General features: G+C 33.6%; 2 protein-coding genes across 2 annotated transcripts; one reads left to right on the top strand and one right to left on the bottom strand.

Moving 5' to 3' along the window:
• Window positions 1–705: 705 nt before the first annotated feature.
• Window positions 706–18768, bottom strand: LOC140047701 (uncharacterized). Its single transcript, XM_072092738.1, has 26 exons — window positions 18644–18768; window positions 17909–18089; window positions 16891–17103; window positions 16288–16526; window positions 15830–15926; window positions 15166–15287; window positions 14662–14923; window positions 14113–14273; window positions 13714–13853; window positions 13171–13415; window positions 12594–12734; window positions 12116–12226; window positions 11620–11754; window positions 11281–11475; window positions 10662–10859; window positions 10198–10340; window positions 9502–9665; window positions 8851–9064; window positions 8088–8187; window positions 7543–7659; window positions 3762–3905; window positions 3435–3587; window positions 2829–3017; window positions 2376–2588; window positions 1061–1749; window positions 706–874 (listed from the first exon to the last, which is right to left on the bottom strand). The coding sequence occupies exons 1-26, from the start codon at window positions 18766–18768 to the stop codon at window positions 769–771; spliced, it is 4797 nt and encodes a 1598-aa protein (XP_071948839.1). The 3' UTR covers window positions 706–768.
• Window positions 18769–19847: 1079 nt separating this feature from the next.
• On the top strand, window positions 19848–24553 carry LOC140046928 (large ribosomal subunit protein uL18-like). The gene is made up of 7 exons (XM_072091691.1): window positions 19848–19964; window positions 21061–21246; window positions 21718–21852; window positions 22356–22558; window positions 22976–23153; window positions 23647–23738; window positions 24306–24553. Exons 1-7 carry the CDS (start codon window positions 19863–19865, stop codon window positions 24394–24396), a joined length of 987 nt encoding a protein of 328 aa, XP_071947792.1. The 5' UTR covers window positions 19848–19862; the 3' UTR covers window positions 24397–24553.
• Window positions 24554–24600: the final 47 nt, after the last annotated feature.

Below are 24600 nucleotides of genomic sequence, written 5' to 3'. Positions count from 1 at the left end.
AAACATGTATTTTTTTACGCAAAACAAGGGGGACGGGGGCGTTTATTTGAATAAATACGGTACTTTAATTAATAACTTTAACAATCCTGATCTAATGAGTGCAGAAGTAAATTCAGAACTGAAGGAATCCATTCCATTAGACTCATCGTATACACTACCAAACTTTATGTGATGTGCCCATATTTAATTTGTATTTTATTTAATTCAATCGAAACCAACAGCGATAATTACCGGCACTAACAGGTTTGATACAAACAAAGCCAGGACCCACCTTCACCAGAGGAAAGGCAGATACTAGATGCAGGGGCTGCCATAAGAGTCAGCAATGCTGATTTCAAATGCCTAACAGGACCCCAGCTCCACATACAGCACCCAATATTCCCAGATGGTCTCCCATCCAAACTCTAACCAGGCCCAATGTTGCGTAACTTCGGTGATCTGACGTTGACATTTCAACGTGGACATATGTCCTATCACTACCATATTTAAGCATAGCACTAACATATATGGGCATTTTTTGACACATAAAGTTTGATAGTATAGACTATGCTTAATACTTGTTTAATATTTCAAATAGTAAAATTTAGATTTTTTTTTTTTTTTAAATAAACTAAATAAAGTAATTGGACGAAAAAAGAGAAATTGTTCGTATTTATCGAGCAGTCTGACTATAAACTATAAATACATTCTACATAGTTGAGACGTTTAGAATTATTAATAACAACCTTTGTTGAAATATTGGCATGCATAGGATGGCTACTTATCCCATCATAATGTATCTTGTTTAAATTCATCTTCTGTTCCAAATAGCTGTCTGTCAACCTGTCTTCTTCTGCTTTCATTATTTCTAAGACGCTCCTGAAGATTCATCATGCTGTGAATTAAAATAAATCTTTATCCAATATTTTTTTAAACTTGAGGGCATGTGTTAAAGTGGGAAGCAAGTATGGAAAACTAGCAAACTGCTGGTGAGCTTCAATTGGCCATCGGGGAGTCAATCGCGGGTCACACACACGCCGACCCAAATAAGATTCTTTAAATACATTAAATGTTGACTTACAAATCGTGAGGTTCTAATGCAGATTTAGATTTCTGTGATGCTGCAAGTAATGCTCTCTGTCTTGCAAGCCTTTCTTTTAGTGGGGTCACAATTGGTGAAGAATTACCGTCGTCAATTACTCGCTTCCTCTGTGTTTGCAAATCTTCACTTAAATGCAAGTGGTCGCCTGGCATCTCATCGTGAGCACCTAAAAGGGATTCTTCTGGCATATAGGGAGACAGATCCCTCTCTCCAATAACCTGGTTATCTTTAGCTCTTTTAAAAATATACTCAGTGTCAACGTATTGATTTTGATCAGGATATTCTTTCTTTATAATACCTGTTTGTTTTCTACCAGATAGAGCAAGATCTCCAGCAATTGAATGATATGTAGGGCTACTCAAATCCAGTGATTGTGATTTATAGAAATCTCTGTCTTTCTTGTGTGGGGTATGTGTTGCTGTTGAATTGAACATACTACTTTCTCTAAAAGGAAACGCAAGTGAACTTGCACCACTGAACCGCATATCACTGCCGAGGTTGGAGAGAAAAAAGTCTGATGAACTGCGTTTACGGGGTGAATGAGCCATGTCTTGTCCAAAATCAATGGACAGGCGAGAAGACGCTGTCATGTTATGGCTAGGAGACCGAGCAAATGCTGCTCGTTCATAACCTGAAACTTTTGCACTTAACCTGGCAACCTCTGCCTCCTGGATTTTGATAAAAAGATATTAAAACAATGTTATTTATATCAAAGCAATAAAGGCAACACAATTTTATTTAATAACAGAGAATAATACCCTTTCACATCTGCATAAATTGTTACAAGTTGTAACCAGGTTTGATCTCCTGACTTATTACACATTTTCACAAACGCATACCTTGTGAAATCTCGGGAGAAAGCATAGTTGTGCGCTATTTGATTACTATGATTGGTCAGTTTAATACCAGGGCAAGACATACGCGTGGAGTTACAACTCGGAAAAAAAACAAGCCTATGATCGGTGTGATTTTCCACAAAATTGTATTCACACTATGCAAACCAATACAATTTTGTTACAAGTTGTTCATTTTGCAGATGTGAAAAGGGTATAAACATTGCTGATTCATGTACACAGATGTTTTGGTAATTCTTCATGTTTCATAGTCTGTGGTGGTATGTATATGTAACCATTTATTGGCTGTGAAAACATTATTTTTGGGGTTTTTGTTTTTCTACAGAAGTGATTAACTTTGTTAAAACTATAAAATGACCAATTTTAAATCTGATTTTATTAATCTTCATTTTTTATATTTTTGGTGGACAATACGTTGTCCACTAAGTAATAATCGTTACCTTAATGACAATCGCTTCGTTGGCAGCATTGATAACTTCTTTTCTTGCCTTTAATTCATTGTCTAAACTTGTTATGTGGTCTTCTGCTAGCCTTATTTCCTCCAGCCACTTAGTCTCCAGTTCTTGCATCTGTTGTACCTGCACTTTATGTGTTGCTTCTTGTTGATTCTTGGAGGCTAATAGCTCTGAGTAGCTTTCTTGCAGTTGTGTTAGCTATAGAGTTAAACCACAAATTGTTAATAAATTTTCCTTAATATATAAAAACATCTTTCTATCCAACTTGAGTTGTTTGCATGGCCAGCCTTTTGTCGCAATTTCATCATTATTTTTTCCATTTTATAAGTGAATGATTTTTCATTTTACTTGTTTTTTTGTTAATAAAAGTAAATGAAATTAAAACATAATATTTTCCCTTGTGTGCTTTGGTCTAAACTGATTATCAAGGCAACTGACCTGTCTCTCCATCTCTGTTCGTTCTTCTAGCAGTTGTTTCTTTGTGCCCTCTAGCTCAGCTAATAACTTGGAATGCACAGATGTTTCCCTAGCTTTTGCTGCTCCAGCCTCTTCCGCTAATCTTATGTTGTTGGAATCTTTACTTTCACACAAATTAACCATCTCTTCCAATTCCCTCTCAATACGATTCTGTTAAAAGCATTTGACTCATTATTAGTTAATTAGTACATACAAAATGGTTAAAATGTGTCTATCAAATTTGACCTTGTGTTTGAACTTAGCATATTTATATCTATAAAATGAAAAATAATTATCATTATTATATATACCACTACCATATTTGCTCATAACACTACCATATTTGGGGACATCAGACTTAGTTCGATAGTGTAGACAGAGCTTTACATTTGGTCTTTTAAGCTAAGAATAGTTAATCATATTAATAGTAATAATAAATATAGTATATAATACAATAATAAATATTATGTATCTCAGTAACATAATAATACTATATACAAAGAGAGATGGATGGTGACCCTACAAGTTTTTTAAAGTGTATTTTATGGTTACTTTCAGGGGACAGAACACATGCAAATTAAATTCAACCTTTTCACGTTCTACATCTGCCATTTGTCGTTTAACTTCGGCCAAGTTGATCTCTTGTCGCTGCATTTGCTCTCGTGTTAACCGCAGCTCCTGGGTTTGTCCACAAACATCTTGTTTCTGATCATTCAGCATAGCTTGTAAATCTCGGGCTTGCTAAAAAAAATACAAGAAAAATTGATTTTCTGACTTGTGTGTGGTTGTTGAAAAGTAGTTCTACTATAATAAAAACAACCAATTAGTTAACCGAGGTAAGATAAGTTCATAAAAATAAACCAATATAAATTTAAGAGAGTTTGTCGAGCTACTCAGTTTATTTCTCCTACGTACCTTTTCTAAATCTGTTACCCTGCTACTCTTTTTTGACATTTCTTTTTGTTGCTGTTTAATATCCTGTTCAAGTTGCAGTATCTGTAATGCCTTATCTTTCAGTTGAGCTTTTTGATCATTTACTGTGTCATCTAAGTTTTCAATCTAAATGAAAACAAGTACTGTTATAAAGCCTGTTTTCCTGTCGACGTTAAGTTACGTTGAGTTGCGTTGAGTTGCGTTGAGTTGACATATTCAACGATTTAACAGGAAAAGGGGGTAAAAATTAACGTTGAAAATCGTTAAAATCTTAAATCGTTAAAGTTGAACCGATTTCAACTTTAACGATTTAAGATTACAATCGTTACGATCGTTAAAACTGACCAATCAAATGGTCCACAAATTACGTCATTGCAGTTTGTGAAAAAATAGGTACGCGCTGACAATTCTTGAATGTTTACAACGCGACGATGTTTTTCACCTTTTTTGTACACTTTTAAGGTCTGATATTTAAAAAAAACAAGTGTAAGTTAAATTAAATTATAATATTAAACCAATTAAATTTAATGTTTGTCTTTAGTGTAAGCCTAGATTAAGATATCAACGAAAGTAAATTTCTCTCCAAGGACCTTTGCCAACAACTAGTTCAATCGCTCGTGCTGTCACATATTGATTACGCCAATGCATTGTATTATGGTCTACCTGCTAATACCCTTGCTCCAATGAAGAGGTTACTGCACCAAGCTGCGAAAATAATTGTCAGGAAAGGTCGGTATGACAGTGCAACTAACGCCATGCGATCCTTGCACTGGCTTCCGATATCTCATAGATGTCAATTCAAAATAGCGTGTCTTGTATGGCGTTCGCTTAAAGGTTCCGCTCCAAGTTACCTGAGAGATATTCTTACTGTGCGGAATGTTTCTCGCAGTACTCGTTCAAGCACCAGCAATTATAACCTGACAATCCCACGAACTAAACGAAAGACATTTGCTGACCGTTCGTTCGCCGTAGCAGGACCCAAAATTTGGAACAGATTACCAAGTCACATTAAGCACTTAGACGACTATAATCAGTTTAAAAAACATTTAAAAGCACTATATTTCAAAGAATGTTACGATACTAATTGATGTGAAGCGCCGGTGATTATAATTAAATGTTGTATAAATGTGCGCTATACAAGTAATAATAATAATAATAATAATAATAAGTATGTACTAGGCTGGGTTTAAGCATCAAAACCCGTAACTTTTTCAATTTTCACACGGTCCCGGCTGCGCGTGGCCGGCCTTAGTTTTGCAACACTTCACGTCCGCGTGTCCCAGCAACGCTCGAGAGAACCAAGAAACTATGAACGATCGCGTAAAAATGTGTAAATATTAGCGGTCCGACTCGATCATCGTCATCGCTATTTTATTTTCAACTTTAACGATTTTAAACTCAACGCAACTCAACGTATTTCAACGTCGACAGGAAAACAGGCTTAACAATATTATTCAAACTGTTCCACTGACTCAAACTCACTGGTTACCACAATAAACCAGGTTAGTATTTTAGATGATCACTAGCAAATCAGGTGACAAAGTGATTGTATATAAATGTTGGTCACCATTATAAACCAAGTGCCATACATGAAGTGACAAAGTGACTATAGAAAGTTGGTTACCATCATAACCTAAGGTGACAAAGTGAATACAGAATGTTGGTGACAATCATAACCTAAGGTGACAAAGTGAATACAGAATGTTGGTGACAATCATCAACTAAGGTGTCAAAGTGAATACAGAATGTTGGTGACAATCATAATCTAAGGTGACAAAGTGAATACAGAATGTTGGTGACAATCATCAATTAAGGTGACAAAGTGAATACAGAATGTTGGTGACAATCACAACCTAAGGTGACAAAGTGAATACAGAATGTTGGTGACAATCATAAACTAAGGTGACAAAGTGAATACAGAATGTTGGTGACAATCATAAACTAAGGTGACAAAGTGAATACAGAATGTTGGTGACAATCATAACCTAAGGTGACAAAGTGAATACAGAATGTTGGTGACAATCATAAACTAAGGTGACAAAGTGAATACAGAATGTTGGTGACAATCATAACCTAAGGTGACAAAGTGAATACAGAATGTTGGTGACAATCATCAACTAAGGTGTCAAAGTGAATACAGAATGTTGGTGACAATCATAATCTAAGGTGACAAAGTGAATACAGAATGTTGGTGACAATCATCAACTAAGGTGACAAAGTGAATACAGAATGTTGGTGACAATCACAACCTAAGGTGACAAAGTGAATACAGAATGTTGGTGACAATCATAAACTAAGGTGACAAAGTGAATACAGAATGTTGGTGACAATCATAAACTAAGGTGACAAAGTGAATACAGAATGTTGGTGACAATCATAACCTAAGGTGACAAAGTGAATACAGAATGTTGGTGACAATCATAAACTAAGGTGACAAAGTGAATACAGAATGTTGGTGACAATCAAAAACTAAGGTGACAAAGTGAATACAGAATGTTGGTGACAATCATAAACTAAGGTGTCAAAGTGAATACAGAATGTTGGTGACAATCAAAAACTAAGGTGACAAAGTGAATACAGAATGTTGGTGACAATTATAACCTAAGGTGACAAAGTGAATACAGAATGTTGGTGACAATCAAAAACTAAGGTGACAAAGTGAATACAGAATGTTGGTGACAATCATAAACTAAGGTGACAAAGTGAATACAGAATGTTGGTGACAATCATAAACTAAGGTGACAAAGTGAATACAGAATGTTGGTGACAATTATAACCTAAGGTGACAAAGTGAATACAGAATGTTGGTGACAATCATAAACTAAGGTGACAAAGTGAATACAGAATGTTGGTGACAATCATAAACTAAGGTGACAAAGTGAATACAGAATGTTGGTGACAATCATAAACTAAGGTGACAAAGTGAATACAGAATGTTGGTGACAATCATAAACTAAGGTGACAAAGTGAATACAGAATGTTGGTGACAATCATAAACTAAGGTGTCAAAGTGAATACAGAATGTTGGTGACAATCATAAACTAAGGTGTCAAAGTGAATACAGAATGTTGGTGACTATCAAAAACTAAGGTGACAAAGTGAATACAGAATGTTGGTGACAATCATAAACTAAGGTGACAAAGTGAATACAGAATGTTGGTGACAATCATAAACTAAGGTGACAAAGTGAATACAGAATGTTGGTGACAATCAAAAACTAAGGTGACAAAGTGAATACAGAATGTTGGTGACAATCAAAAACTAAGGTGACAAAGTGAATACAGAATGTTGGTGACAATCATAACCTAAGGTGACAAAGTGAATACAGAAAGTTGGTGACAATCATAAGCTAAGGTGACAAAGTGAGTATTTAGAATGTTGGTCACCATCACAAGCTAAAGGTGACAAAGTGAATACAGAATGTTGGTGACAATCATAAACTAAGGTGACAAAGTGAATACAGAATGCTGGTGACAATCATAAACTAAGGTGACAAAGTGAATACAGAATGTTGGTGACAATCATAAACTAAGGTGACAAAGTGAATACAGAATGCTGGTGACAATCATAAACTAAGGTGACAAAGTGAATACAGAATGTTGGTGACAATCAAAAACTAAGGTGTCAAAGTGAATACAGAATGTTGGTCACCATTACAAGCTAAGGTGAATCATACACTGGTTTGTTTCTAATACAGTGGGTTTGGAAGTGCCATTATACATTTGCTGGAAGATCCATCAAAAGCTCACATTCTTTTTAGTACCTGTTTGTTTCTGTGTTGTACATCAGCTTGTGCACGACTCAGTTCTGACTGTAGCACTAAGATGCGTTGCTCCATTTCCCCCTGATGCATTTTGATGACACTGTTCAATTGTGAAAGCTATTAAATACAAACTTAATACACTTTAAAAAACATCAACCACATTATGAACTTGAAAAATGGAGATAAAATTGTATGATATGCCAGCATGTATTAAATCATGAACATGTTACTGTACATGTGACAACATGTTTATTGCAAATTATAGTGATACATCTTAAGGTATGTTTACACTATCAAACTTTATGTGACATATATGCCTATGCCTGTATATGGACATGTCATATCAGTAGCATATTTGGGTATATCAATACCATGTGCACATCACACTTTTTTTTCAAACTAGTTTGATATATTTATTTATTATTTATTTATTCTTTTTAGGCATTAATAGCCAGTAGTAGACAGAGTTTATTTAAATAAATTGATAAAGTCTACAAATTAGGAAGCGGAAATCCTTTAATTTTTAAACAAATAATAACAATAACCTGAGCTGCCCGTTGTTGTAGATCTCTTTGTCTTGACTTCAGAGCTTCATCTAGCTGTTCAATGTCCTTCTCTTTTACTTTTAATTCATCATGACTTTGTCTAAAATGAAAACACAGCTGAAAAATATACTGTACTGCGTTTATAATTTGTTTTTGCATATATAAGAATACTCAGTAAAACTCACCATCATCAGGACAATTTTACATAGATGTAACTTTACATAAATGTAACTTTACATAAATGTAACTTTACATAGATATAATTTTACATAGATTTAACTTTACATAGATGTAACTTTACATAGATCTAACTTTACATAGGTGTAACTTTACATAAATGTAACTTTACATAGATGTAACTTTACATAACTGTAACTTTACATGGATGAAATTTGACATAGATGTAACTTTACATAGATGAAACTTTACATAGATGAAATTATACATAGATGAAACTTTACATAGATAAAACTTTACATAGATGAAACTTTACATAGATGTAACTTTACATAGATCTAACTTTACATAGGTGTAACTTTACATAGATGTAACTTTACATAACTGTAACTTTACATGGATAAAATTTGACATAGATGAAACTTTACATAGATAAAACTTTACATAGATGAAACTTTACATAGATGAAACTTTACATAGATGTAACTTTACATAGATGAAACTTTACATAGGTGTTACTTTACATGTTAGATGTAACTAAACTTTACTTGCTTGATAGGGCCTAGATTGTTTAATGAAACTTTACCTGAGACTAAGGCCTAGCTTGTTAGCCTGGTCCTCATGACTTTTTGCATTTGATTTACTTCTTTGCAAGTTGTCTTGAAGATTAGCGAGTTGTTCAAAGGCTTCATGCAGCTGTCCCTGAGCCCGTCGTAACTCTGAATCCATCTCAGTTGCTCGGTTCTTGAACTGTAATAAATCTGTCTCTGTAGTTTCTTGATTGTGTTCCAAATCTTTAACTTTTATCAAATAAACCAAAACTTGTTTTAAATGTCAGAAAACAGACAGCAGATACCTACAATATATTGTAATATTAAAATGTTAATTCACAAATGTTTTTCTATTATAATATGGACAATTTAATTTAAATGTTCTTTTAAATATGTCTTTTATGTTACAAAATTAAAATTCTAGCCACCAAATGTAGTTAAAACCCTTCCAAAAATTCTTGTCATTTTGATACACCATATCTATTGATGTATGCAATTGCAAAAATGTATATAATGGACAAATGTACAAATACTATTTTATAGCACAATGTTTTAAATTGTTGATATTACTATATTAAATATCTTGAGGTACTTTATAATATAATTATTTTGGTATGCTGTTGGCGAGTCCATATCCAAAAATGTTTGTCATGCGTCACACTCAACTATGATAATACTATCCTCACTTTTCTGTTGATATATCTGTATACTTTCATTTGCTTGGCTTAATTCTTGTTCTAAGTCTTGTTTCTTTTGAGTCTGATTCTCTGAATCTTTTTTCACTTGTTGCGTAGTCTCCACAAGGTGTTCTATATGTTTCTCTTTGTCTTCTAATTCACATTTCAACTGTCTGTAATGTTTCAAATAAACTATTATGAAATAAGGTGAAGATTTGTTTTTTTAATATTTGAACCATTAATGCACCAGCTGCCAGAAACATTTTCAACTGACATTTATTAGATGGTAGGTGCAATTCACATCTAGGCTAATATTATATTTTTTGAAATATTTATCTAAAGCTCTGTCTACACTATCAAACTAGTTGGACAAAAAGAGTGTGATGTGCCTAAATATGGTAGTTATATGAGCACATCACATAAAATCTGATAGTGTAGACAGAGCTTAGGGGAAATATCTCACTTGTGTGTGATTGGTAAATACAACCACTGGATTTCCTTTATAATTGTGGAGCATTGTGTTTGCAATATTGTCCAATTTTCATACTGACTGTACATACTTAAACAATATCAAATACATCAAAGTAGATACACCATGTAGCTCATTCTTACCTAACATCATGTGTTAGTTTTGCAACTTGAGTTGTTATCTCTTAATCAATATCAAATACATCAAAGTAGATACACCATGTAGCTCATTCTTACCTAACATCATAAGTTAGTTTTGCAACTTGAGTTGTTCTCTCTTCGAGATCACAGCAAGCACGGTGTAACTTCTTCTCTAACGCATCTGCATCTTTTTCAGCACTGCTCTCAAATTGACTTAACTCTTTTTCTAGATCAGAAATCTAGTAAAAATGAACAGATATAAAGTAAATTAATATTATATAAATGTTATTGTTTCTTTAGAAAACTTTTGTTTTGTAATTCTACCAAATCTATCCTGCACAAGCCAAATTTGCACAAATCGGTTAGGCTGTGAATGTCTTCCGAGGGAGCTTTCACCAATGCCAAATAAAACATTTATGGATTCTAAATTTAACAATGATTCTTCAGCTTTGTAAACAACATGCTGTAAAGAGCATGATTCAAGGATTATAATTGTTGACTTTCACATTTGAAGCAAATAATGGATGAGCAAAATGTGAGAATAAAATGCACGTCTTTACCTGTTTTTCCAGTTGACTTTCTCTATCTTCTAGATCACTGATGCGGTTGCTGCTCTGTGCCAGCATTTGTTGTCTTTCATTCAATGACTGGTGAAGTCCTGTAACCTCGTCTTCTTTATCAGCCATATCACTCTTTAAATCTTGCACCAATTTTTTAAGGGTCTCAATCTGATAATTACATATTAACAAATGAATGATCTACATTGTTTGTTTCAAGTATGTGCTAAAGCTCCAACCCGATGAGTTTCTATTTGTATGGCTTCTATCATGTGTCTTTCCACCATGGGATTGGGAGATCCTAACCAGAAGATTTATCTCTAGTTGGCATCGCTCTAGGGGTCACTGAGAGGGAGACACACAAGCTCCTGATTTATTTTTTGTTTTTTGTGAGAGAAATCATTTTAACTTCTTTAATTAAAATTAATTGGACATTTTAATTAAAACTTGGAATTTAAACAAACAAAGGTTGCCTTACATGCCAAGAAGTGGTAACAATCTATCTGAACCTGGACGCTTTGAACCTATGCCTATGGTTGTAGGTTACAGTGCCTCTGCTTTAATCAGCCACTCAACGTGAAATAGTATTTAAAAGTATTTTTAAATAGTATATATTTAATACCTCTTTTATTTTTCCTGTCATTTCTTTCTCATATTCATTAGTCTGCTCATCAAGTTGCTCTACACATTTTTGAAACTGTTCTTTGCATATAATGAGGGCGCCTTCTAGCTGTGCCACTTTGTTGCTATCTTGAGCAGCCCTGCTCCTTAATGTTTCCCAGGCTTCTTGCTGATCAGTAAGTTTTGTGCTTAGTTCCTAATTAAATAAGTACAAAACCTCTCAACTACATTATGTGTTTTTTAAATTTCACTCATAGGCTCATCAGCCACAACCTTAGTCTCAAGGAGCCTCTAAGTAACCAATGACAAATTGATAATTTATTAAATATAAAAGTGATACCTTATTGTTTGAGAATAATTTATTGCTAAGATCTTGAATTTCAGAATTCTTGATATCAAGTTCATTTCTCAGTAAGCATATACTTTGTTGAGAAGCATCAACTTGCTGAAGCCTGTCATCACACAGATTCTGAAGCTAAAATGTAATACATACTAGGAGTCAAATTTATATGTAAAAATAATCATCTTAACTCAATGATTTTCAAAATAAAACAAGCACTTATTTGTGCATATTTATTTTCTTAAATCTTAATTCCACAACTGGTTTGATAGCTTTAATTTTTCAATTAAGCACTTCTTGAATACTTATTCTGTTAATAAGAGTGTCCCCTTAATAGGGATGTCCTCCAAATAGGGTTTTACTGGAGTTGCAGGTTACATTAAAATCTGGGTAACTAATCAAATTAAGCCTCTCTACAGTTAAATTGCACTGAAAATGGTTTTTATTATTATTATTATTATTATTTTAATTGTTTAATTATAATAGATATTTTTACCATTTCAATTTGTTTTTCTAGTTCATGACATTGCTCAGCATTTAAATCCTTTATTTTATCAATGCTTTGTGTTACATCATCTAGTTCTGTATTTCTTTCATCCATTAAATTCTGTCAAAAAAAGAATTATTATTATTAACAAAGTATTATGAATTGTACCACAAATGAATCTTTACAATATGAATGTTGAAGGCATGTTTTAAGAAACTACAGTCTATTACAAGTATTGTTTACGAAGGCAATATTCATTACTCTAACAATAAAACAATGACGTTATCTGTGAGAATGGTTTTATGTATATTAAAAAATTTGTCTTAAAACTTATTTTATCAATCTTTACCTAAAGTTCTTCTGCATTCATTACTTTTTCAAGTGAAAGGACAAATCTAAAAAAATAGTAATGACTTTGAATGAAAGTTATTGAAATAAAGTTATACCATTGTTGAGTATAGATTTCATTGTTGTCAATATTACGCACCTTGTAATTTCTGCATTCCTGTTTAGTTTGATCAAGTTCGTCTTTTAGATTTTCAACAGTAGCAATGTGATGTCCTAGTGCGGTACTCTTGTCATCCAAATCTTTCTCAACAAGTTCAAGTTGATTTGACTTCTTTTTAAGCTAAAAACAGGAAAACAGCAGGAAAGCACTTATTTTTGATTCACAAAGACAAATACTACGTTTTTTTAAATTTTTTAGACATGCTGATTGAATACTGTTTAGTGGTTGATCCAGGATTTTGAAATGGGTGGGGTGGGGGTGCAGGGTCTAAAATGTGAAAGAGTGAAATAAAGTGCTGAACTTAATCTGATATCCTATCTTTTGCATTATGAGGAAAAAGGGTGCGGGCAGGCTGGTAGCCCGCCTCCTGGATCCGCCTATTCTGTTATGTCCTAATATGGTCATTGTTTGCTTAATATAAATAGAAGCTCATCTGCAAAGAGCTCTTATCCACTGCACAACATATCTACACAAAACATCTTGCTGAAAAATGTTTCAAGAAGTAGCTAATTTGACTAAACACATGTACACAATACGCACTCATTTATATTTTCACCTTTACAACAAAAATAAAACAAACCGTTCTCTGGACAGAAACAAATTCTCCTTGTTTTTCCTCAAGATCATTTTGCAGCTCAACAACTTGAGCATTACGCTGGGTAATGCGTGCTTTGAGAGCAGTATTCCTTGCATCGCTATCAGCCAGCTGGTCACGCAACATGAATATTTCCGATTTGATGCGCCTCCTATCATCCTCAAGTTTACGAACGATGGTTTCTAACTCATGTGCTTTTCTGTCTCCTAACAAGAACAGAAAAAAACTATTTATTTATATATTTATTTTTAATATGAACAAAAACAATTATTTTAAAACTTCAAGAAAAAGGTTTAACTATAGAATTTCTAACAATTCACTGTGTAGAGAAATCGATTTTGTGCCTTAGTGAATATTCACTAAAAATAGTATATTCCTATTTTTTAATTCTATTCTTTGTATCATTTTTATTTTTATAATTAATAATAATAAATTCCTGTATTATATAATTGTATTATACATTTTAAGCATGAACATATTCTAAGTAGAGATATTTCTACTAACCTTGTTTACTTTTCTCAACGATTGCCATAAGTTCAGACCTAAGCCCGTCCATCACGCCTGAATCATTAAGTCTGGCCTCTTCTTGTTGTCTTGCAGAATTCAACGAATAAACCTCTGCTTCTTTCATTGACAGCTTCATTCTAAAAGAAACCATTTTAACTTTTTATGACCCGGAATGAATTTAAAATCAACCCTCATACAAATAATGAATGTTTATGAGTATTCAATAGGGCAAAGCCAGACTAGGATTGTCAGGCAATAGTATTAAAGTACCTCTCTGTTTTGTTATTATTTTTAGAAACAGCAGTTGAAACCCAAAGAGGTTATATAATAAAACTAGAATTTGAAATAGATGAGGAGCGCTATATGAAACCCACATGATCATTATGGTTGACTTACTTAAGATCATCAACCTGTGCTTTATATGATAAATTGGTTCCTTGGTATGCATCCATGTCAACAGATATACTTGATAGAAGGGTTTCTGGGATTGATTTGATGCTATTAGTAGGACTGCTTGCTTTTGGATGGTAATATTCACCTTGAACTGAAGATTTTTCCTGTACATTTTAAAAACACAACAAGAATTACATTAATAGAATAGCTATGCAGATTTGTCAACTTTCTATACTTAATTTTAGAAATCTTGATGAAAAATTTAAGAAAACAGAAAATTTAAGCTGTACATGTCAAACAGTCCTTCTGTACTTATAGTATGTTTCTTAGTCTTAGAAACGAAATGTCTCTCTGATAGGTCACAACGCTTATTGGCTGTGGACGACCCGGTGGTGTGTGGTATTAATTATTGTATCATTTTTATACTTAGTTATATTAAAATACATATTTTTTATTTTTATAGAAAGTCATGCACATTTCTTAACATATTGTTTAGTAAATTACCATTCTAAAAAGGAATTTAACAAAAAACGTTAATTGCTACACTTTTACCTGTTTTGTTTGTAGTGTTTGAATTATTTTTTCTAACTGACTAAGCTGTTGGTGGCTTTGCTCTACCTCCCTCTGTGATTCTGCCAATCTTTGGTTCTGCCTTGACGTCAGTTCTTGAAGCTCTTCTCTGTCATGTACACTGCTCTCCAAATTCCTCTCAAGTTGATTGATCAGCTGTGATTGTTGTGATAGACTTGTCTCGAGTTCTTTGTTTCGCGAAAACAGAGCTGGTTTCTCAACACTATCCACCTTTCTAAGCCTTCTAAATGTTAAGTTGAAAGAATAGATTATTAACCTGGTGTTATTGTATAATATGTTTTGAATCTTTGTTCTGGGTACTAGTGAGACTATAGTTCTACTTCTAACTATGGTTCATGATAATAATGGTATTTTTTATTTATAACTTATAGTATATACTTTCTCTCTTTATGTCATTTGTTTTTTTCAAGAATCAGAAATATTGACTTGTAAATTTGATAATCTAAATGACCAATGGCTTCTTACGTAATTTCTTCACTAAGGTCTTGCAATTGCTCTTCAAGACTTGTTGTCTTGTAAAGGAGTTCTTCCCGTTCTTTATCACAATGTAAGAGACTTTCTCGTAAATGATCTTCACTGCTCTGATGCTGTTAATAATGACAACAAAAATGTTTACAAAACGGTATCAGAATTTTATTATTTTCTTCAAAGGTGAGATCTTAACATTTGAATATAGGGATGTTTTTTGAGTAATTGAGCAACTATTTTTTGTAGAAATTGCATGCAAGAATGACTTTTCTATAATACCGTTTGTATTTTAGATTTTTTCCGTTTGTATTTTAGATTTTAGCAGAGTTAGATGATTTCTAAGCAATAGTACATAATTAGTATAAAATCATCTGTATTAAAATTCCTATCCAACCGACTCAGTTTTTATGAGAAGCTGTAGTTGGATCACATAACAATCTTTGTATAGGCCTGGTTGAATAGAAAAAAATCAAGAAATCAAGATGAAACATCGCAGGAGTTACGGAGGAATGGAATAAGACATGAACATCACATTTTTTGGTCACATAAAGTTTGATAGTGTAGATAGAGCTTAAGAGATATCTGGCCCTGGTCAATAGCTTCAGAGAAGAAGAAATTGAAAATAGGAGGAGGCAGGTTACATGAAAGAAATGCTTTATACCTTTTGTAACTTCTGTTGAGTTTTAAACCTGTATTTTTCCAGTTGATCATTTAAATCTTCTAGGTTCTTTTGAACTTCCTCATTTTGATTCTGAACACTGCATACATAATAAATCACAAACATTCAATTTTTATTATTTCATAAAAATATATCTTGGGGCGTAAAAACAAAATGTTGCTCAAGCCAGAATCTAGCGTCAGCTTTTTTGTTTGAAATCGAGTTGTTTTTTTTAGTACAAATTGCATACATCAATGAATTTTCAATAGTGGGCTTTTTCATATTTTAGACTTTGAGCCAGTAGATTTTAAGCAAGACTACATAATTAAATATTTACACAAACTCAATTTAAAAAAAATGTAGGACAATTTTATCGACACTGTATCATAATTGATGGTATGCTTGGGAAACATAAGGTTTTTGTTTTCATTGTCTAGACATTATATAAATCAAAGGTAAACCTTTCTCTTCTCAACATTTCTTCTGCTAGATGATCTTTTACTTCAATGAGTTCTGTTTTAACCTGATCAAAATGTTTATCTTTTTCTGCGTGATAGTGATGACTCTCATTAAGACGCTGCTCCGTTGATCTGAGGGCGCTGTCATATGTGCTCAACTCTTCTTTAAGACTAGACACTTGTTGTTTCAGTTTAGGTACTGAATCTCTTGTAGAGTCCAGTTCAACACTAACTGAATTGAACTTTAAAAAAAATGTTTAGTATTGAATTTTATTTAAGCCTTGTCTACACATCAAACAAACTTTTTGTGACAACAAAATCTGATGTGCCCATATATGGACATGATGATGTCATATCATATTTGGGCATAGCACTACCATATTTTGGCACATCACACTTTTTTTGTCAAACTAGTTTGATAGTGTAGACAGAGCTTTAGGGTTCTTTATAAGGCACAATGCATTCCTATTGAGATTTCTTGGATGGATGCTATACTGAAAATAGGCTGGGTAAAATACTGTAAGCTTTAGGGTGGGTGGGAGGGTGTGTGGGAGACTTTGAAGATGGGTGACCCTGCACACCCCAATCTACAAATTAGCAAGGCACAGGTAATTGCCCCACAAATACATTCACAATTTGTACCTTTTCTTGTGTGGAGTGAAGTTGATAACTAGTGTCTTCTAACTGACTTAGAAGACTATGATTCTGCAAGATCAACTGTGCATTCTCTTCTCTCTGAGCTTGCAGCTTAATTCGAAGAGCCTCATTATCAAAATCCTTCAGTGGCAAAGAAATTCTTCCTCCTGATTTTGAACTCCCCTAAAATAATATATACAAGTTCAGTCATAACCACTGTGTATACAATACATATAAAAAACCTCCTATTCAGAACTAAGTAGCATACTATTACTAAAGTGTTTGTTAAGATGTTTTAAGGTTCATTAACAGTAGACTTAATACACTGTTAAAGGTCTTTCACACCTGCTCCGGCACGGTTTTGGTCCGGCGACGGCAAATCCAATCGAACATCAATGTTTCGTTTTTACGCGGCTACGCGCATATCGATTGGTGCTTGGCCGTGTGGAGCGTCGTGAAAACGAAACATTGGCGCTCGATTCGCCGGACCGGAACCGTGCCGGAACAGGTGTGAAAGACCCTTTATTGCACACATTTGTATTATGTGTCATGTTTAAACGCACAAATTGCAAAAAATGATCACTATAATAGCGTGATTGCTTGTCACGTTTGATACTAAAATCCTTAAAGATGTATTGTTTACATTTTTTTTCTTGAATATGCCATTTTAATGTCACATAATAAGCAAAAAATAGTCAAATTGGCTGCCAGGATTTTTGGTTGAATTTTACCATTTACTGTGTCATTTTATATGAGAAAAATATTTTTTGTGTTTTTTTAAGTGATTAACTTTATTAAAACTACAAAATAACCTATTTAAAGTCTGATTTAATTAATCTTTATTTTTTTCAAGTTTTTTGAGGAACAATACATCTTTAAATTATGCATTAATAGTGTACATCTCATATTTGGAGTGCCTACTCGCCAATACTTTATCAATCAGTCTATTACAATCAAGCGTTAATCTTTCCTGTTGTAAAATTCTCACCTTATGCAAAGAGAATGATGGCTTGCTTCCATCCAGGTGATGACTTGATGTTTTTGCCATCCTGGGTCGATAACCTTTAGTTCTTGATACCAAATCAGTGCTGGATTCTGGGGTAAGATCCTCAATTGTTAATGGTGGAACTGGATCATCTGAATATTCTGTATCTCCACTAAATCTGTATCTATTAAACATGGTTAAAATGAAAAAATTAGCGAGAGTGATCAATATCTACTTTCTAATGTTGTTCTGTAAAAGTTCTCACAGACTAAAATTGATCTATGAGTACTCTTAGGATCTGTATCTGTGTCATTCAATATTAGTTCTATTTAATGTTCTATTGCACTCTTAGCTTTATGATTTTTTTTGTAACTGTAACACAACAGTGACTGTTGTCGTTTGAAAAAAGCAACCTGTAGTAGTGTGAGCCATCCATAACTGTTTTCTTTCGCAAAAATTGAAGAGCATACCCACTTTAATATACTCTCCTCCCATCTAGACTTAGTTTAAAGATAGCAGTATCAGATTAATTTATAACAATAAAAGTTCACTTTAGAAAAAGTAGGTGAATGAATGGTTGGTATTTGTTTTTAATATGGACAATATTCTTTGGAAACTTCACTGTCCTACTTTAGTCTGCCCTCGTTAAATATACAAGTTATAATCTTTCAACTCATAAAATATTTTTCCTATTTAACTAAACATTCATTCTTGGTTTCGGTTGGTTGACTGGTTCACCTGTTCTGTCCATGTTTTGGAGGGGTTTGTAACCGATGAAGATTCTTCTCGGTTTCCATCAACCTTCTACGTAAAGAATTAACATTCTCCATCAATTCCGTATCATCATCTGTTGTTTTTAACATAACTGGTTTATTTTCCTAAAATGTGACAAACACAAATAGAGGTCATGTTAAAATTTAGAGAACTTTCTTTGCTTGGTGTAGTAGATTCTTCACATTTTCTTTTCTCAAGATCCTATATACTAACACTAGACATAAAACACAACTTTTGAATTCCACACTGTGCTAAAATATAAATGCCACTTCATTATTAAACCTTTTCCGTGTTTGGTAAGTAAGATTAAAATTATTTTCAAATGATATTTAATTGCTGTTAGGAGAGTATCATATTGATTGTAGAGATAGGGCACATACAGCAGGTACAAAACAAGTCAATTTCACACCAAACAGTGTGAGTAGTGTAGTGCATAGTTAAGACATTATATTATTCTTCTACTTTTTCACCTAACTTTAACACTAGTAATGGTAATATTATTATTATTATTAGCAACACTAGGTCTACCTAGTACTAGCTAATACTAGGCTACTGGCTAGGCCTACAATAGCTTGCTAGTCTAGACGGGATATTAGAGGCCTGCCCTTCTACTAAAACTAGGCTACTTCCGGGCCCTAGCCTGCTAGCTAGATAGCCTGCCTGGGCCCCTAGTAGTAGTAGTAGTAGGGGATTCCGTAGTACTCTAAGTAGGCCCTATAGTAGGCTAGAATATAGCCGCTAGGCCTAGCTAGCCAAATAATGTTTTTATTCACTAATGCTGGTATTTTATTGAATAAATCACAAGGCTAGTTAATGCCTAAATGCAATTTAACAAACACAATATGGTGATTTAGGCCTACCTGCCATTAATTTCAGTAATAATTTAAATTAGAAGACTTATTAGGTAAGTGCGATAATAATTGTTGTTTACAAAATAAATTCAAACAAACCGCCCTCTCTCTTTCTTCTTCAATCCATGCCACCAAAAAAATAACCTTGTATCAGTTTTGGGTTTAAAGGTCAAAAAATTGTAAACTATATAAAATCATCATAAAATGGTCTAACATAAATATATTATCACAAATAATATCTTTAAAATTTACAATTGGTTTTAATATATTTTTATTTACTAACTAGATACAAGTTTTTATTAATTGAAAATATGTTTTATGAATAAACTAACATGATTTATTGTTCACGTCTACCATGTCTTTTCCGATGTGGCTCAGCCCCCAGCCGATGCTATCTATATTCACTGGGAATAAACCCAGAAAATCTCACAATGGTAAGATTAAATGTAAAAAATAACAACACGTACTATTGATTAAATATATAGTTTAGTCTATCTCAATGTGGAATACGCAATTCGGTGCGAGATTAAACGGAATTTTAAGGATAGATTTCCCTATTGATCCTAAGCCTGGTATTCACTGTTAATGAATTGCTAAATGTAGGAAGGCTATGTAATATGTTCAAACGTGTGCCGAGAGTTACCTCTATCGACATAAGACAGCGTTGAACCGAATGTACGGCGTAAAAGGATATTTTCCCAATGTTTAATTGACATGTTTGTGCAAATAAAAATGATGCAATAATTGCAGAAAGAAATATTTTATGATTTTGTTTGGGACTTTAATTAGTAGAACAGGATGGAATCCTATATAAATTTGTTATAGCGCCACCTCATCCAGGTTGACTGTAGCATACAGTGCATATTTGCCAAATTTCTCTTCCCAATTGCTACCCAACTGAAAAGATATTGATGGTGATTAAAGGGGGTACCATGAGTTTATGGTGACTGATAAAACCTGCTGTGTTATTTCTGTTAGTGTTGGTTTACACTTCCCTGGTCCCGGTGGGTGTAACATTGTGATTATATAGTACCTCTTTTTGCGCTCTGTAGAAACGAAAACGTTCAACCACTTCAAAACGGAGTATGCGAACAGTGTGCGAGTAACATGTCTATAAAATCATCAATTGAAAGGATTTATTTGTTTCTTTTTTATTGATCAGACCTTCATAAAAGTGATTACGTGGCCTAATTCTATCATGGTGTGGTATTCATGATAGTTATTTAACAAATTTTGAGTTGAGACAGGTGCGAAAGTGAACTACCACCAATTCAATCGAAGATGTCTTCCATTCCATATCGTGAAAATGGCGTATGGCTAGGTCATACACATTTGATATCGTAATTCAACAATTGTTCATGATGATTAAGCCATGTAAATGCTGGAATTACCGGCTGAAACATTTTGATGATAACGTGGCGTCTGAAAACAACTTGGATTATGTAATGTTATATTCTTGCTGTAGTTCCCCTTTGCCATATTTATATGAAATTGATATTGAGTTTATAAGTATATACGTTCGTTTTTTAGGGGTTTGTAAAAGTGGTGAAGAATAAGGCCTATTTCAAGAGGTATCAAGTGAAATTCAAGCGTAGACGACAAGGAAAAACTGATTATTATGCTCGCAAACGCTTGGTTATTCAAGACAAGAACAAGTACAACACCCCTAAATATCGTTTGATCGTGCGATTCACCAACAAAGATATCACATGTCAGGTAACATTACAGCTTATTTGTACTGTCATTTGGTACTATGTCTGTGGCCATATTAATAATAATTTTCTTGGACAGCAGGAAAAAAACCCATACCATTTCACCATAATTTAAAAATTCTCTAAATGTTACCCAATTAAGGAGAATTCTTAAAATAATTACTGTGAGTGATATAAGTGTAATAAGTGAATACGCCTTTACCACTACTGAAGTATATTATTCAGAGCTGTAAAGAGTGTAGAGTTGAGAGTGAATGAGATACTGTAGGGATTTTGGGTGTTTGTGCAGCAATACTCAATGTATAGCCATACCAACCATTTATTTTGTGATGACTAAGCCATGTAAATGCTGGAATTACCGGCTGAAATATTTTGATGATAACGTGGCGTCTGAAAAAAATTCCACAAATAGAGGATGATACTTTTTAACTGGCAGAACACTTTTCAACAAGGTTCTTTTTTTTTTCATTTCCAGATAGCGTATGCCAGAATTGTGGGAGACATTATTATAGCATCAGCTTATTCACATGAACTACCCAAGTATGGCATCAAGGTCGGGTTGACCAACTATGCTGCAGCTTATTGCACAGGACTTCTCATTGCAAGAAGGGTAAATTATCATTATCACAAACTTATCAATGATCCAAGCATAAAGCAAATGCTTTAATTTATTAAAATAGTGTGTATTTTAAACCATGTTTGTCTTATCAACAAAATTCTACTGTAAAACAGTAGTATTCTTTTATAAGGTTTTGATGATGATTAAGCCATTTAAACGCTGGAATTACCGGCTGAAACATCATGATGTTCAAGTGGCGTCTGAAAAACAAACATTTCAATTAAGGAAAAACTTTCATGTAAAGTCAACTAATGTTTGTACAGGTCACACCACAAATTTGACAGAAAATTGGAGTACCTCTATGTATATAAGAAACACATGTAAGGTTTTAGCATTTGAAAATATGGATAGAAAATACTATCTACAGAATTCGCATTATTTGGGAAATTGAATATTTTGTAACGCGATTTAGGGTAGGCTGTTCCCAATAGTAGTAGTTCCCAATATACAGTTATCCGGCATGAAATCAAACAATATTAAATTTGATTTTGCAGATCCTCAATAAATTTAAGCTGGACGAGATTTACAAAGGGGTAGATGAAGTAACTGGAGAGGACTATTACGTAGACAGTGAGGAGGGACAACCAGGTGCTTTCCGCTGCTTCCTTGACGTTGGTCTGGCCAGAACAACCACTGGAGCTCGTGTCTTTGGAGCTCTAAAGGGAGCTGTAGACGGTGGACTGGATATCCCATACAGGTAGATTATTGGTTATATAGGCATATTGCCAATAACAAACTTTATTACCAATTCCAAAAGGTGTTATCTGTTAATAGGATATACACAAAACATGTTACATGTCTTTTGGGGTGGATATTGAGATACCAGATAGGATTTGAACCAAGACGGTGGGTTTGCTAGACTTTGCTAAGCTAAACCTCCATCAATTTTTAAAGTATTTCATGATGATTAAGCCATGTAAATGCTGGAATTACCGGCTGAAATGTTTTGATGATCACGTGGCGTCTGAAAAAACTGCATCACAAGTCTTTTGTACTGCTTTATATATTGGTAATGCTTTCCTAACCCTTTCTGAATGGCAATACCTTTCAGACCTTCTGTGTTTTGCGAATTATTGGTTTTGACTAATATAACAATTTGCATGTATATTTATAGCAACAAGCGTTTCCCCGGTTATGACCAAGAAAGCGGTGAATTCAACGCGGATGTACACCGCAAGCACATCTTTGGCGGTCATGTATCAGACTACATGAAATCTTTGGAGGAGGAAGATGAAGATGCTTACAAACGCCAGTTCTCTCGTTTCATCAAGCTTGGCGTTTCAGCTGATTCGGTAAGTAAAATGTGTGTATAATTAGAAATAGAATTTCGACAAATGGAATGTGTGGCTCAGACAGAAGTAGGGTAGACATTGTTTATAGTTTAAACATGAAACATAACAGTGTTCAGGTTTCATTAAATACTTGTTTCAATACATGTTTGGCTATTGCATTATCACAGTGGTATTCTTTATAGGTTTTTGATGATGATTAAGCCATTTAAACGCTGGAATTACCGGCTGAAACACCCTGATGTTCAAGTGGCGTCTGAAAAAATTTAAAGTGTTTTTAAATTAAGAAATATACTGTGATTGTATAATGACTACTGAGCTAACTTAATTTTTAGCGTTAATTGGTTGAAATTGAATTTAAGGTATTTTGGCAAATTGTAAGACCAACCTGGATAAAATCAACTTTTAGTGAAAAACAAAGTTTCTGTAATCATAAATAAATTTTAAAGTATATGGGAATGGATATACATTGTTATTACATTGTTATTTTAAATAGATGGAAGAAATGTACAAGAAGGCGCATGCTTCCATCCGCTCTGATCCTGTTCATGTATCCACTGCCAAGCCAAAGCCAGACAAACAAAAACGGTAAGTAAATAGTTATGAAAATACTACAACCCAATTAAATGCAAAGGTCACAGCAATTTACCACCGTATCAAAGACAAACAATAGTCCATCTAAGCAATGGTAAGGACGATGGTCAGTAAAGCCGGATAAGTTAATTTTAAGCTTAGGTGGCTGAAAGTATTGGGAGACCAATGCAAAGACTTGGTAATAACAGTCTCTCTGTTTTAATATTGTACATCAGTTAGATGTAGAAATAGTTAAAATATTCTTATCGGGTCTTTAATTCATAATCATTGTTCCTGCATGCTAATCTTCCAAGGAATCCAAAACATAGATCTTTTAATCCTGCTATGAGATATGTGCTCCAATTAATTGAAGTAATTTATGATGCTAAAGAAAGAATTGTGTTGAATTTGTTTTTATTTTGTGATGATTAAGCCAAGTAAATGCTGGAATTACCGGATGAACTCCTTTGATTATAACTTGGCGTCTGAAAAATACTTAACATATTTATTACCTTAGTTGCTGATGTTCTTGTCTCATTTCGTTTAAAATTGTCATTAAATTTTATTTTTTTTGTTATGTAGATGGACCCGTGCAAAGCTGTCCAAGCAACAACGCACCGACCGAGTACGACAAAAGAAAGCATCATTCAAGCGGGCTAACAACATCGAATAAATTGGCTCTATATCAACTAAATTCAATTATATTGAACACCATCAATAGAATAAAGTGGAAATTATTTATAAAAGTAACCAACTCTGTTTATTAATGATTGTCCATTAAAAAAACAAGTGTGTCATTGAAATAAAGTAACTTGTACTATTGAAACTAATTGGATCTGAATAAGTTTTGTCTGTTTTTTTTCCATAAACTTAAAAT

This window comes from Antedon mediterranea, chromosome 4 (genome assembly GCF_964355755.1).
Source record: "Antedon mediterranea chromosome 4, ecAntMedi1.1, whole genome shotgun sequence".
Taxonomy (NCBI): domain Eukaryota; kingdom Metazoa; phylum Echinodermata; class Crinoidea; order Comatulida; family Antedonidae; genus Antedon; species Antedon mediterranea.
This window is presented reverse-complemented; position numbering and strand designations above follow the sequence as displayed.